This window comes from Suricata suricatta, chromosome 10 (genome assembly GCF_006229205.1).
Source record: "Suricata suricatta isolate VVHF042 chromosome 10, meerkat_22Aug2017_6uvM2_HiC, whole genome shotgun sequence".
Lineage (NCBI taxonomy): Eukaryota > Metazoa > Chordata > Mammalia > Carnivora > Herpestidae > Suricata > Suricata suricatta.
The window spans coordinates 87,315,157-87,331,744 of NC_043709.1; the positions used below are offsets into that span (position 1 = coordinate 87,315,157).

Genomic DNA, 16,588 nt, shown 5'->3' on the forward strand with positions numbered 1-16,588 from the left:
TTTATTTTTCTCAAGTAATCTCTATACCCAACATGGGGCTTGAACTCACAACCCTGAGATCAAGAGTCGCATGCTCCACTGATTGAGCCAGCCAGATGCCCCAAAGACTTCCATTTTATTATTTTAGATTTTTGAATGTTTATTTATTTTTGAGAGAGAGAGACAAGGATCATGAGCGGGGGAGGAGCAGAGAGAGAGGGAGACACAGAAGTACGATCCAAGCTCTGAGCTGTCAGCGCAGAGCCCAACAACATGGGGCTCGAATTCATAAACCATGAAATCATGACCTGAGCCAAAGTTGGATGCTTAACTGACTGAGCCACCCAGGCACCCCCATTTTAGATGGAGAGAGCAAACAATTCTAACACGAGTGATTTAAGAACATCAACATTTATTTAACATGATAAAAAAGAAATGAGATATGAACATTTGCATTTAAACAATAGTAGGTAGCCTTTAATACTTACATGTGCTCATTGTATAATATATACACAATGAACATAATTACATTTGTACACAAACTAAGTACTGGATTTGAAAACCTGCTTATTGCTGTACACATCTATCCCAATGAAGTATAAGCCCAGTACCTCAAAATACCTACATTTTAAATTGTATCTTTAAGAAACAGGAAGCGGTAACATTTGTGTTTAAGCTGACAAGTGTGTGGCAGTAACTGCTGACACTGCAATCTGAGAAATAATAGTAGCAGAAAACAGGACATTCTTCACTTAGCAATAATAAAATGGCACATTTTAAATATATATATAAAATTTTTACAAATCAAGTGTGAAACAAAGCATTGCGGTAGCCAAAAATGGGAAGGGGAAAAAAAAGAAAGGAAAACAAGCTTCGTTGGAAATAATAACTAAATTTATGTACTGAAAAGCAAAAAGAAATATAAATCCACCTAAATTTTAGAAATATCAAAATCTGGAAATCGGCAACTGAGTGAGCTCTGGCTGGAGACCGCACATTAAAACAGCACCTTTACTGATGTGCTCTGAAATCATAGCAGCAAGCTGGTGTCTGAACAACAACTTTAGGATTACGGAGTGTACATATGAGCCATTAAAGCTGTTTGGAATAAACATTTTCCAGAAGTGATAAAATGATGCTCTGTAGCCAAAAGCATCAGAACTATGAATTTCATAGATTTAAAATATACTGTACAATATCTTCTCACATTGCTGAAGGTCCACGTCCTTAGCTCTGAATGGTTTTGACAGAAGTCAGTATAGCTGAAAAATAAAGACAGGGGAAAATTACTTTGATACCTGCAAAGTTAATGACTGGCCATTTCCTAAAGTAAATGAGGGCAATATTCTAGAATGACAGAGCTGACAAGCATGGCCATGAAAATCCTAAAATATACTACAACGGAAGGATGTTTTCTTGTCATTTCATAGGTTTAATTCACCAAGCAAAACATGCAATTAAATAACAATTTGGAGTTTAAAACAGTATCCAAATTTGTGGCGGAATCCCAAAGATCAACAAAATGAGTGAAGATGTGTGTAACTTCGTTAAAACATCTAACAATCCACCGAGCTGCCTGCACAGCAGTGTCATTTGTAAACTTTCCCAAATCCGCCAAAATGACTAGGTCAGCACCATGACAAACACTCGACGAGAAGACACAAAATAACACAAGTCCGAGTGCCACTAGTCGTTCTGGCTGCATTCCCAAAGGTGAGGACATGCCGGGCAGTGACTGGACCCCGTTCCAGACTATAATGCCACCAGCTCTTGGAATGAAAGTAAAACAAAACAAAATCCAATAATACCAACTTAAGGAACCTGGAAATGTACTTGAGTTTTAACTGTAAATATTTTTTATTGTCAGACAACATTCTTTATTACCGCTGGTCTGTGTACAAAGAACTGTAACCTGTTTATTGAACCAAAGATCACGAGGGTGGACTTTAATTTACATCTCTCCACAAGGACGGACAGAGGCCATCTATCAACTTCTTCACAGGAGGAATCACATAAGCATGCTGCTGTTCCTATTCTGGCAGATTTCTGTCACTAGTGGCAACTGTCACTTCAGAACATACTAAGTTAAAAGTTTAAACGCATGAATGACAGAGGCAAGACATAGGTAAGACTGTAACAAACATGTGACAAATAGGTGTGTCACTCCAAACAGGATGTGAATCCTGCATAAATATCAACTGACAACAAACAAAGCCCTCTTGTAGGCTCCAGATAGACATAATCTCAAATAGAAGTTATAAATATGCCAAGACAGTTAGACATAAGTCCTTCTGGATGAAAAAAAGGACAAAGATTACAGTTGCTCCAAAAATGTATGAATGGGAAGTGGGTTCTAGAAAATAAGCACCATCAAATGAACTTAGTCAAGTTAGTGTTTGTATTGATTTAAAGTCAAAGACCATATTAGCAAGAATGCTTGTAATGTCTATGTGTTTCTGCTGCTTAGAATGGTTTAACAGACACGTGCTGGTTGTCCTAATGCACACAACATTACTAAATCTGATAGATACTGAGGAAGAAAATGCAGAAAAAGGTACAAATAGCTCCATATCTCAAAGGTTTTCTGAAAAGTAAAAAACAAACCAACCAAAGTATGTGTTTACAAGCACAAAAGGCAGGCAAAATTTAGCAATTGTGCATGAAAGTGTTAACAGTAAGACCTTCGGGAATTACGGTCAGTTTCAAAACTGTTGTCAATGGCACAATGTTTGAGCAACATTCGCTCCTTCCCCCTGGATCCACCCACAGCTTTTTTAGTAGCCCTCTTACTTAAATAACCATGAGGCTCGTTCTGGTGCAGGCTATGCCTTCCCCATTTGGCTGTTTTTATGGACGATGAAATAAGAGACAGAGAAAATGCTGTCACATAGCAAATCACTGAAAGGGCTGATGGAGATCTGAGTTAGTGCCTGTGGCTCAAATACTTGGCCTCCTTGCTCTGCCAACAATCTTTGACACATGGCCCAGAATTAATCTTAGTTTTTGTTCACCAAACCAACAAATGAGTACAACTCAAGTTAAAAACTCCGGAGTTAAGGGGAAGGCGGGGGGAAGAGGTGGTGGTGATGGAGGAGGGTACTTGTGGGAAAGAGCACTGGGTGTTGTATGGAAACCAATTTGAAATAAACTATTAAAAAAAAAACAAAACTGGAGTTAAAGCATGGACGCAAACGGGACAGACGTACTTTTTCTGAGACTACACACACATGAAATGGGATCCTTCCGTGAGCTGCGGCTGGGCGGCAGGCACCGGCGATGCCAAGGACTCGGGAGACGGGGACGGGCTTTCCACTAAAACACACGAAGAGAATGCAAGAAGGCACAATTTAGGACACACCTGGAAAAGGAAATTCTGACGCTGTGCTCCCGTAAAATAAGAACATGTTTCAGGAAAGAATTAATAGTTGTATTTGGGTTCTGTTGCTTTCTAAGTTGGCAATTGATTATTTAGCATAAACTGTCTCTTGAAGATTGTTAAAAAATTCTTTCTTATATACCTTATTCATTGTATACAATGCTATGTGTCAATTATACCTCAACAAAATTAGAAAAAAATTCTCATCTTTTTTTATTTTGCTTTGAAGCACTCTTGTTGCGTTAGTTGATCTATCTATCTATCTATCTATCTATCTAGTAAGCTCTGTGCCCAACATGGGGCCTGAACTCATAACCCTGAGATCAAGAGTTGCATGCCCTACTGACTGACCCAGCCAGGCACTCCTGGGTCTCACTTTAAGAGACTTTCTAGTTCCATGAAGCTAAATAGCATGAACAGTTTAAATATTGTGATTTTAATACACCCACACATTTCATGCAGATGTGCCAAAATAGTAACAGAAGTGGTCAGTGACAATGAAAAAAAAAAAGCCTTATAAGTGATAGAGGCTAAAACTAGTGCCTAATGTTGGTTCTGAGAAAACATGACTGGTGATATAAGTTTGCATGTTACGTGCATATAAGATACAGAATATACTCTGCCAGAATCCAATGCTCCTCCTGAGAACAATCCCAAATGACTGAATTTCATTGTATTTCCCCTTCTGCAAAATGATGGGGAGAAAGGTGAAGGGAGGCAGGATTAGGAACAGCTTTTTTCAGGGGTACTTGTGTAGGTCAGTCGGTTAAGCATCTTGATTTTGGGTCAGGTCATGATCTAATGGTTCCAGGAGTTTTAGCCCAGTGGGAAGCTCTGTGCTGACAGCGGGAGCCTGCTTGGGCTTCTGTGTCTCCTTCTCTCTCTGCTCCTCCCCCGCTCTACCTCTCAAAACAAATGAGTAAACATTAAAAACAAAGAATGGATTGTTTGCTTATAGACTAGGAGAAGCAAGGCTGACAATATGCAGTAGCAATACAATCCTCCCTCCCCGCCCCTTGCCAAACATCATTAAGAAAAAAAGAAAAATCTGTGAAGATTAAAAAAAGTGGCATAGAAATTTTTATTTTTTGACATACTATGAATCATGATCTTCTCTCAAGGAAACATCGGAAACATCCAATGTGGATTATAGCAGGGGCGAGAGTAAACAAACCGATTTTACTAGTTTAGATATTAAATCTTCCACAGTTCCCAAAGTGGTAGGTTTGTGAATACTGAGAATCCAGCCTCAGAGAAACAGGTGCATTTCCCACATATTCAAAGATCTTATTAGAAAGAGTTTGTGGTATACGTGTTAAGGTTGAGATGAAGAGAGAGAGGGGCACCTGGGTGGCTCAGTCCATTAAGTGTCTGACTTTGGCTCAGGTCATGATCTCAAAGTTCATGGGTTCAAGTTCTGTGTTGAGCTCTGTGCTGACAGCTCAGAGCCTGGAGCCTGCTTTTGATTCTGTTTCTCTCTGCCCCTCCCCCAATCACACTCTCTCAAAAATGAATAAACATTTGTGGGTTCGAGCCCCACATCGGGCTCTGTGCTGACAGCTCAGAGCCTGGAGCCTGCTTCCAATTCTGTGTCTCCCTCTCTCTCTGCCTCTCCTCGACTCATGCTCTGTTTCTCTGTGTCTCGATATTAAAAAAAAAAATAGATGAAGAGAGAGAGAGAGAGAGGGGAAGAGAGAGAGGGAGAGGAAGAGAGAGGGAGAGGGAGAGAAGTAACCGATTCCCAAGCCAGGAAGACCCTGTGGATCTAGCTGGGTAGGCAGGGATCCCCTCTGCTTCCTTTCCAGTGACATCCTTCCTGAAGGTGCACGTGGGAAGGCAAAGGTATAAATTCAGAAATTCAGAGGCAGCACCAGTGAGAAAAGTATGAAATGTGTAGTATCTACCTGTCATCGTTTGATTTCCTCTAGAAGCCTCTGCAGGAGTTTGTTCACAAGCAATAGTTTCTTCCTGCTCATGAATATCATCCTTTATATTTTCTTCAGGGTGGCTTTCTGCTTTATGATTTGTGATCTCTGTGTCATCCTGAGGGCTAATGGAAATAGAGATTTCAAAATTTGTTATTACAGAATGCAATACATTTTCCCTTCCAATTTACTGTTATGGAAAATTTTAACCATACACAAAAGATGTCACCATCTCCACATTTAGTAACTGCTAACATTTTGCTTATAGTTAATCTCTTTTCTTCTCCCCCCTTATAGAAATTTTAAACATAAAAAAATTAGAGCAAATAATACATGAAACCTGGACACTCAGCTTCGATAATGATCCATGCTCTACCAGTCCTGTCTCCTATACACTCCCGGTTCCCCACTCCCCGGATTATCTTAAAGTAGATTCCAGACACATCGTTCAATCTGTAAACAGTTCAGTTTGTATTCATAATACCTAAATGTCATCAAGTATCTAGTCAGTGCTCAAATTTCCTTGATTGCCTCATTGTATCAATTTCAGAGCTCCTTGTTTCAAGATCCAAAGTCCCCATTGGCATCTGCCTGACAACTGTCTTCAACAGTCACCGGAAGTATCCCACAACATGCATCCTTTTTATTCGTGGCCACTTACCTGTGAAAGACCGTGCTTTATCCATCCTACACAGTCTACCACACTCTGTATTTTTGATGATTTTATTCCTCTTACTTTTTATAAACTGATCTTATTTTGAGGCTTGATCAGATTTAGATTTTTGGGGCAAAGGGGCAAATAGTAGATCATTAGGTGGGGTTTGTGCCCTATCGCATTAACAGGTTCTTTTCTGATGTTAAACATGATCAGTGAGTTCAAGGGTTATCAGCGTGATCCACTCACTATAAAGTTCCCTGTCGATTTTCAGCTAACAGCTTTTCCAGCCATTGAGGAACGTTACCGAACCCCTTATTTCTTGAGGGTTAGCAAAGTAGTGAGAGTCTAAGCCTCTCATTCCTTATTGAATAAAATTCTTCTAAAAAGAAAAATATTCCCTCAAAAACTTTTTGGTTGCAATTTCTTTGGGAAAGGCAAGAAAAAGACTTGATTCCTTGCCTTTACGTACCAAGTTCTGGAATAAAAAGTTAGTTCCCTAGCATCTTCCAAAGTGGGCAAATAATTATTTTTTGTTGTTGTTGGAGCTTTATAAACTCATAGATTTTTACAACATACTAGATGTGTTTTAATCTATGTCTATTAACAAAACAGTTTTTTTTTCTTTTAAGCTGTTGTCAACAGTTCTTCAAACTTAATCTTGTTACTCATTGAAGAGATAAAAGCATTCCAAATAACATTAAATCATAGCCTTTCTCTCTTCCAGAACGGGTGATTTTTCTAATTGAGGGTAAGCTTGAGGGTATACACATAAGAAGGTTAGTTAAGAAATGCAGGTAAAAAAGAAATAGCAAGTCACTATAATTTTTGGAACACATCAAATAACTTAGATATCTGATCAATGTCTACCATTGCCTATCAGGCAGGCAATACTGAGGTGCTCACTTTGATACAGCTTATACATCTCTTGGCATTTTAAAAAAGATATTTATTGAATTCCTGGGTGTGAAGCATAGTGTTAAGTGTTCTATTTGTATTTTCTTATTTAATCATTGCAACACATTTGTGAGATAGATGCCATTATCCTCCTCATTTTTGCAAGTAAGGAACCTGCAGGTTAGGAAGGTTATGTAAATTGATCAACAGTGTGAGCGGGGGACGGGCAGAGAGAGAGGGAGACACAGAATCCAAAAGCAGATTGTCAGCACAGAGCCTGGTGCAGGGCTCAAACTCAGGAATGGCTAGATCATGACCTGAACCGAAATCAGATGCCCAACCAGCTAAGCCACCCAGGTGCTCCCAAAGCCCACTATTCTTACGTAGTTACAGAATTTTGGGAATGATTCCTTTGTTGTTTTCTCTATTACTTATTACCTGAATGAAGCATCCTCAGGCATTTTTTCTTTGTTTCTCTCTTTATCTATCACTTCCTCAGAATTTACTCCATTTGGTTCAGGTTTGAAAATTGTTTTGGAAAAAATGTCCTCAGGTTTTTTCACCTATAGAATAAGAAGAAAAATGATTAAAAAATAAATGTGTATTAAAAATTAGACCCTGTCAAATAGTTACTGAAATATATATTCAGATTCAAGTAAACTAAAAATATTAAAATTCTTTTTTTTTAATGTTTTATTTACTGATTTTGAGAAAGAGAAAGAACTCTTAGGACAGAGCCTGTTTGGGATTCTCTCTCCCTCCTTCTCTGCCTTTCCCCTGCTGGAGTTCTTTCTCTTTCTCAAAATCAGTAACTGACAAGGAGTTTGAACTCAAGAACAAGGAGTCGTACACTTAACTGACTAAGCCACCCCGACACCTATAAAAATATTAACATCATTTACTACTGGAAGTGAAAAGTTATTTGCCTAAAGGGCTGATGCACATCACTAATGGACAGCTGTTTTGGGATATAAGATTCTTTAATTGGGGTTAACAGTAAGTTATTTTAGCCTTGATTGTATTTTAAATTTTCAATTAACCCATTTTTTGATGTGCTGAATACACCACTTAAATTAAAGAAAACCTATCATTTCACTTAGTTGTATGGTCTCTGTGATGAAATGAAACAATTTTCAGCCTTACCAGTTGATCTAATCTTCCAAAAGCTACCCCTTTGGAGTAACTGTTCCAAAGTCATCTCTTTACCTCTTTGCTGAAATCTGTACATTGAGGTTCAGCTTCCGTTAGTCGAACAATTTCTGCTGCAGGAGTTTCGTGGTCTGGCTTTATATTGTTTTCTTTAACGGCAGTATCCAGATCCTTAATGTTATCATCCTTTTTTCGAGTCTGTCCAAAAGACATATAGCATGGATTCATACTATGTATAGTTTTCAGATACCATCTGTTATTTTGAAAAGAAAAATAAAGGCTCATCCTCACTTATAAGGAGGTTCTCTTATGAAAACCAACGGGAAGAAAAAGTCAGTATTCCACACATTTTTTTCTCATCTCTTTTAATCACCCATTTTGTAATTTGTAGAACGTGCAATTTCGACTGTTAATCTGTTGAATCATTGCTAGCAATGCCTGGTTGCTCTTGATTAGATGGAAAGGGCATTTCCAGAAGACAGGGTAACACCTCCAGCTGGTGTGCATCTACTAACAGGGACCGGCCATTCAGAAGCCCCTGAAAAAGCGTGCCCGGCTGCTATCTCTGTACTTCTGAATCAGGGTAGCCGACAAACAGCGAGCAACGGAACGGCGCCACTTCCCAGGGCTGGAGTTGGGACGTGAGGAATAGTCGACTTACGACTTGTACTGAGGAACTCTCTCCTGCGCCAGTTTAGGTCACGTTAAATTAGGACACGGAGCAATGCACATTTTATTGGAGGGGGAACTGGGGACTCTTGGGAACCTGCAGGGCATTCTACACTTGCTGACAGCATTTCTATCTTAGTATCTCTGTGAAGTACACAGGCTAGGCTGTGCCATCTGATTTACAGCAGAGAGGAAGGCCGCAACTGCTACAGCGATGTCCAACAAGCAAGACAGCTCTGGTTTTTTGAACCCAGGGCTATTTCCATTTACTGAGCTGTCTTGGCTTATTATTATGAGAATAAGTAAAATCAAATAACTATCCATACTGCAGACCCCATCTGAAAACACCTGTCATGTAACTCCCTGATGCCGATTCAAGTGACAGTACATTTACACACAGAGTGATTAAAAGCAATTGACGTACCTGGGTAATCCTGAACGGATTATCCCTTAAACCTGAGGGACTCTGTAAGGGTGACTGGTCTACAGCACCAATAACATTTAATCCTTTCTTCTTTTCCCTCAGGCATGCTTGCTGATGTCTCCTGATTCTTTCCATCTGCTCCTCCACAGTCATCCTTGGCCGGGTACTTTCAGCCAAGCACAGCTGCTCCACTGCACTTCTTGGTCTTTCCTTAAATTAAAAATGGACACATGTATACATAAATACAGAATAATTTCTGAAAAATATGCTGGGATAAAAAAATGTTCTAAAAGGCATTTATTTTGTTCTCAAAATCAGAAGTGGAGATTTAAATGTCAATTTAGTTAACACCAGAAAGGCAAACTGTTCACGGGTAATTGGTGATGCATAGTCAATGAAACAGGAAATTGTATAAAACTAAGTAGGGAAAACAGGGGGCACAGCTTCTAAATATAAGATTTTATTTTATTTTTTAAAGTTTATTTATTTTGAGAGAGCAGGAGCAGGGGAGGGGCAGAGAAGCCCAAGCAGCTCTCTGAGGACAGGCTGACAGTGTGGAGCCCAACGTGGGACTCCATCTCAGGAACCGTGAGGTCATGACCTGAGCTGACTAAGCCACCCAGGCACCTCCCCCTCCTTTAAAAGATTTTTTCTAAAGTATTATTTTTTACTAATCTCTCTACCCAATGTGGGGCTCAAAATTATAACTCCTAGATCAAACATTGCTTGCCCTACCAACTGAGGCAGCCAGGTACCCCAAGATATATTTTAATGAAAATGTAAAATTTTTTAAAAAGTTTATTTGTTTAGCGAGAGAGAGAGAACCAGTGGGGGAGGTGCAGAGAAAGAGGGAGACAGAGTCTGAAGCAGGTTCTGTGCTGACAGCAGTGAGCCCAATGTGGGGCTAGCTCACAAACCATGAGATCAAGACCTGAGTTGAAGGCGGACGCTTAACCAACTAAGCCACCCAGGTATTCCAAATTATAATATTTTAAGTCACACATTTACTGTGAAAAGACTGAGCAAACATCCTCAGTTTATGATCAATAGGATAAGGATTTAAAAATATTTGTCACATTAAACAACCAATTCTTCTCACTTTCTTATTAGGTGATTAACTAGTTGTTACTTAACCTTCTAATTTCTGTATAAGTCTAATTACATGAAATAGAAGTTGGGGTTTTGATTTTTTACTTTGCTTTTCTGTTTGGAGTGTCATTGTAACTACTGTATTGTAAATGATGGAAAATAACTGCATATGTTAAAAAAAGAAATTGTTATTAAAAAAAGATATAAAAAACAATAATGGCATAAAATGCCAAATAAGAACCTCAATATTAGTCATAAGCAAATTTTAGCTTATTTTATGTAACAGAAAGTTTAAAGATTGAACATATTCTAAAATCTATAGCATAGATTCACAGGTTTCTTTGTGGCCTGTGGTCTGAGTTGGTGGGAACTGACTGAAACAGTGGTGAAGTTGCTTGCTTTTGAAAAAACCAAGGGCAGAGATGAGCATTTCTGTGAGGAAGCAATATGTCTCTCTTCAGCAATCTGGAAGATGCCAGCAGGGCAGGAGCGATAGCTCTAGAGCCATTTTCTATTGTATATAATAAATACCTTAAAGAGCTCAAATAAAAACTAAAATAGGAAAAATGAAAAGCCTTGTGCAGAAGTGAGGGTGATTATCATTTATATATAAAGCACATTAGCTTTGGAAAGAAAAAAACAACAAAACACCAAACAAACCAAAACTAAATTGAAAAAAAGGTAAATTCTAAATACAGATTGGGAATTGGCTACTATAGTCATTCCTTTCCTTTTGTTTTTATCTTGGATTTTGTTAAAGTTTCTTATTTTATCCTTTTATTTTTAGTAACAACAAACATGTAGTCTTCTTGGCTTTTCTACGTTTATGCAAAAATATCACACTGCAACTTCCTTCTCCAAGTCGTCACATAAATAAAAATAGATTTTTACTATTTATTTGTAAAATTAAAAAATATTTTTTTGAAAGAGAGAGCGAGAGCGAGAGAGAGAAAATGAGTTGGGGAGGGGCAGAGAGAGAGGGAGACAGAATCCAAAGCAGGCTTCGGGCTCTGAGCTGTCAGCACAGAGCCCAATGTGGGGCTTGAACTCACAAACCATGAGATCATGATTGGGCCAATGTTGGGTCCTGTAAAAATCAGTTTTTCAAGGTCAGATATTAATTTTTAGAACCTTTTCTCTAATGATAACTGGAAAAGAGCATTTCATTACAGTTTTAGTTATTAGTATTTTAAAATTTATGGGGTTGAACAATTATCATATATTTGTGAATTACTATTATATATTTTCCATAGAAAAGAAACTTAAAAATAACTTATGTATATTCATTCCTCATATATTATGGAACTTGCCTATTATATTCCAAGTATTTTATTCTAACACTGATACTGCTTATAAAGGTCTTTCTTGTACCAATATTATATAACTGTGGTCTTCTATACCCCCCCCAACCCCGTATTTGGTGATATAGAAGCCTTTCTTCTACTATTTAAGATAGTTACCTATTTCTGAGACTACTTGGTGAAAAGGAGTTAAGTACTCTGATAATCTTCCCAATGTGACCAACATTAGACTGGTTTATAGCTAGTTTGAATTAAATGGATCTCAGATGAATATGCAAAATATAGAAGTTATTTTCCCAATCCTAATTCATATTTCTCAGAGTAACCAGAAGATTGGCAAATTCCAAATCCACCAAAATTAGGCTGGCTTGAAAATCTATTAACTTGGATGACCACAGTACACGTCTATCACTCTCATTAAGGAAATTCTTAAAGGTATCAAGAGATGGGATATGGGGCAATTATCGGAAACAGATTCCACAAACTGTAAACTAAGACCCCCTGTCAAAACTGATCAAAACAAACCTAGATTAGGTATTGAGTAGGTCTGTCCCCTAGACACTAATTTTCTCAATGAAATTAAAAAAAATAAGATTACTAAGTTTTTCTTAGAATATGTAAACAAAATTTTGGTTAAATACTAAAAAGGGAATTATAAACAATAAATAGGCCTTAAGAATCCTTTTAGAGATTAAGTTCTAGTTAAATACCGTTCTTGAATCCATCATCTTCTTAGTTTTCCTTAAGGTTACATAGGAGGCTATTGTGGAAGATTCAGGTGTTGGTGATTTGGTTCTTGGAGGAACTACTCCAACAGGAAAATGGGAACCTAAAAATAAAAACACCAGTAATTTCTTCAAAACATCTTTCACATAACATTGCTTTCTTTTGACATACTCGATTTCTAAATAAAAAAAAATTTTTTTTTAATTTTAGAGAGATACAGCAAGAGAACATGTGTGTGCAGGGAAGAGGGGCAGAGCGAGAGAGGGAATCTTAAGAGGAGCCCAACTCAGGGCTTAATCCCATGACTTTGGGTTCATGACCTGAGTGAAATCAAGAGTTGGATGCTCAATCAACTGAGCCACCCTGGCACCCCGGACACTCAATCTCTGAGGCTTTTAAAATCAAAAGCAAATTTATTTTCATCTGTTAATTGTTTTAAAGATTTTATTTTTAAGTAACCTCTACACCCAACATGGGGCTTGAACTTGCAACCCAGCGATCAATAGTCGCATTCTCTACCGACTAAGCCAGTCAGGTGCTCCAAAAGGCAAATTTATCACTTAAAAAGAGCTAGGGAAAATGCAGTAGCCTTCCATTAGTTACTCTATCTAAAGTTCTCCATATTTTTTTAAATTTTATAAAAACTTTAATTATAAAATCAGTAACTCAGTGGATCAGACATCTTCACAACAAACAACCTTCAAAAGAAACGAAGGTAAATGAAGTGCAGTGCCTTCATTAATTTACTTCCTCAAGTTCATATAACTCTTCGGCAGCATGGGTGGGGCTTCTTTCTGCTGTGACCTTCTTTCCATTCACAGTATTTTAGAGGTTGAAAAGGACCTTAATCCTTTCATATGTTACAGATCAGGAAAGCCGTGGCCCAGAAAGGTTAAGTGATCTACTTAAATGCCCTTAATTTCCATTTGGTCTCTTTTCAATCACACTGTACTATCTCAAGAGAATCCACTAACACTGTTAACAATAGTTAACTATAGTTAATCACTGTCACTTTCTCTTTTGTATTTTCAGAAATTTCTAAAATGAACACATACCATAGAAAACAAAACACACAATGCAATCACTGATCCAATAACAATAAAAGTTAAAAGTAAGTTAACACATAAAATGTATGTAGTTATACCACATTCATTTTAAGTAAAATATACGTTCACTCTTATCCACTGAAGACACTAGTAAAAGAACAAATTATTAAAATCTCAATGACTTACTTAAAAACAAAAATACACCACTCTCTTTGAGCTCACTTAAAGTTACATCAACTAAGTAGAAAAAAGTCTAGTTTTGCCCCCACAGACAAATGGTATTATCATTCATTGGTCATTCAGGGCCCCTTTAATTTACCAGACAATCTGCAGCTTAGGGTTTAATACTGCTTATGAACTGTGTGACTCCTGTAAGGCTGTATATTTAAGAACGTGAAGTGCTGAACTGATACACAATACAGGTAATATTGCAATTCAAACTAGAGAAAGCCTTTCTTATCCCAGTTAGTGATCCATTTTTAAAACTTCTACTTTCAGTCATGTGGCACAAATTACACCATAATTGATCTATGTATTTCCGACGATTTACTCAGGTGAGAGCTTATAAGTTAAAAAAAAAAAACCAAACCAAACTCAAACACGTAGGGATGCCTAGCTGACTTAGTAGAGCATGTAGTACTCTTGATCTCAGGGTCATGAGTTCAAGCCCCACTAAGTGATCTCTTATTTTAGAGATCACTAAAAATAAAACTAAAAAATGAGGGGCACCTGGGTGGCTCAATTGCTTAAGTGTCCCACTTTGGCTCAGGTTGTGATCTCACAGTTTGTGAGTTGGAGCCCTGTGTTGGGCTTTCTGCAGTCAGCACAGAGCCCACTTTGCATCCTCTGTCCCCTCCACTCTCTCAAAAATAAACAGTAAAAAAAAAAGACAATAGAATTCTTTTTTTTTTTTTTACCTTTTTTTTTGTTTTATTTATTTTTGATACAGAGAGAGAAGGAGACACAGAACCGGAAGCAGGCTCCAGGCTCTGAGCTAGCGGTCAGCACAGAGCCTGATGCGGGGCTCGAACCCACGAATGTGAGATCTGACCTGAGTCAAAGTTGGAGGCTTAACCAACTAAGCCACCCAGGCGCCCCTAGAATTCTTAAAAAAAAATAAAAAACAAATACTTAAATTTTCAGAGGCAAAACTTTGAAGAAGAATCCAAATCCTACAGAGAACTTATGTCAGACAAGGTATTTTTTATGAGTAAAGACATGGCATTGACTTCTGTCCTCTCCTCTGTGCCCCTCCCCACTTATTCTCTCTCTAAAATAAAATAAAAATATCTACTCATGAGTTGAAGTCACTCATTAAATAATTTCTAAATTTTGTAGACTTGACTGGTGACAATTATCCCCTATAGATCATGGGGTATTATGACTATGTAGGAACTAAAAAAAGAATGGAATAGGATATGCAAAATCAAACCATAAAATGTGGTCATTATATTATATACGCTCTAAATACTTTGCCCACAGGGATTAAGAATGTTAACATGTGTGATAAATAGGAACTTCCTCCCCCCGACCCTGCATACGCAGTCTGAAGAAGGTAGATGCTACTCTGTTCCAGGAAACCAGTGCTATTGAAACAGGGGCACTCTGGCTAGATTTACTGATTTCTTTTAATTTTTAAGTAATCTCTACATCCAGCGTGGGGCTAAAACTTACACTTTCGAGCTCAAGAGTCATAAGTTCTACTGACTGAGGTAGCCAGGAGCCCGTAGATCTACTGAGTATTCGAGAAAAGCTACAAAGTCCCAATTTTTACTTATTTATTTTCTTAAAATGTTTAGTTTGAGAGCGAGACAGAGTAAGAGGAGGGACACAGAGAGAATCCCAAGCAGGCTCCACACTGTTAGCACAGACATGGCTACGCCCAGTGTGGGGCTTGATCCCACGAACCTCAAGATTATGACCTGAGTGAAATCAAGTCTGATGCTTAACCAACTGAACAATGCAGGCATCTCTAAGGTCCCGGTTTTTAATTAATTTTTTATCATTAATTTATTTTTAAAAATTCAAATCCTAGTTAGTTAACATAGTGTAATAATGATTTCAGGAATAAAATCAGTGTTTCTTCACTTACATATGACACCCAGTGCTCATCCCAACACGTGTCCTCCTTACTGCCCCTTACCCATTTAGCCCTGCCCCCGCCCACCAACCCCTCCAGCAACCCTGTTTGTTCTCTGTATTTAAGAGTCTCTCATGTTTTGTCTCCCTCTGTTTTTGTATTACTTTGGCTTCCCTTCCTTATGTTCATCTGTATTGTATCTATTCCACATGTGAGTGAAATTGAGATATCTGTCTTTCTCTGACTTAGGTTGCTTAGGATAATGATTCTAGTTCCATGTACGTTGTTTCAAATGGCAAAATTTCCTTCTTTTTGATCGCCCAGGAATTTCCCATTGTATATAAATATCATATCCTCCTTATCCATTCATCAGTCGATGGGTATCTGGGCCCTTTCCATACTTTGGCTATTTTCCATAGTACTGCTATAATCACTGGGGTCCATGTACCCCTTAAAATCAGCACTCCTGTATCCTCTGGATAAATACCTACTAGTGCATTTGCTGGGTCGTAGGGTAGTTCTATTTTTAATTTTTTGAGGAACTGTTTTCTGGAGTGGCTGCACTAGTTTGCGTTACCACCAGCAGTGCAAAAGGGTTTCTCTTTCTCTACAGCCTCACCAACACCTATTGTTGCCAGAGTTGTTAATTTTAGCTGTTCTGACAGGTGTGAGGGTGGTATCTCATTGTGGTTTTGATTTGTATTTCCCATATGAAAAGTGATGTTAAGCATTTTTTTTCACGAGTTTGTTAACAATCTGGATGTCTTCTTTGGAAAAGTATTCTGCTCTTTTGCCCATTTCTTCACTTAAGTCTCAATTATTAAATGTTGGCACCAACACATTTTTTTTTGGCTAAAAAAAGCCCCCACCACATTTATTTATAAATGTTAACTACTTATAAATATTAATGATTATTAATACAGAAATCCAAAAAAATCAGTATCAAATAGAATCTAGTAGCACATTAAAGGAAAAATATACTATAAGCAAATGAGGTTTATGTTAGGAAGGCAAATGGAATTTGGAAAAATCAAGTAAATGTAACTCAACATACTAATATATACAGAGAAAAATAAGATCACTAAGAAGGCATTTAATGAAATTCAATATCCTTTCATAAAAAAAAACTGAAATGAGGATAAATGGATACTTCCACAATATGCTCAATGTAGATATCCCAAACCAAAGCCAGTACCATGCTCAATGGGAAAAATTTCAAAGCACTTTCACTGGGTGGTTCAGTTGGTTGAGTGTCCAACTCTTGGTTTCAGC

The 16,588-nt window shown here is 37.8% G+C and overlaps 1 protein-coding gene across 3 annotated transcripts in view; it reads right to left on the reverse strand.

The window, feature by feature from the left end:
* Positions 1–374: 374 nt before the first annotated feature.
* PLEKHA5 (pleckstrin homology domain containing A5) overlaps positions 375–16,588 on the reverse strand; it is a 238,695-nt gene continuing 222,481 nt past the window's right edge. For 2 of the 3 annotated variants that reach the window (XM_029955015.1, XM_029955014.1), the window contains 7 exons: positions 12,175–12,293; positions 9,075–9,284; positions 8,039–8,179; positions 7,271–7,395; positions 5,260–5,405; positions 3,186–3,291; positions 375–1,241 (listed from right to left, as the gene is read on the reverse strand). In XM_029955015.1, coding sequence (XP_029810875.1) covers positions 3,197–3,291; positions 5,260–5,405; positions 7,271–7,395; positions 8,039–8,179; positions 9,075–9,284; positions 12,175–12,293 — 836 coding nt within the window. In that variant the 3' untranslated portion in view covers positions 375–1,241; positions 3,186–3,196. The remainder of the gene's footprint in view (positions 1,242–3,185; positions 3,292–5,259; positions 5,406–7,270; positions 7,396–8,038; positions 8,180–9,074; positions 9,285–12,174; positions 12,294–16,588) is intronic. The other variant, XM_029955013.1, reaches the window with a different exon arrangement.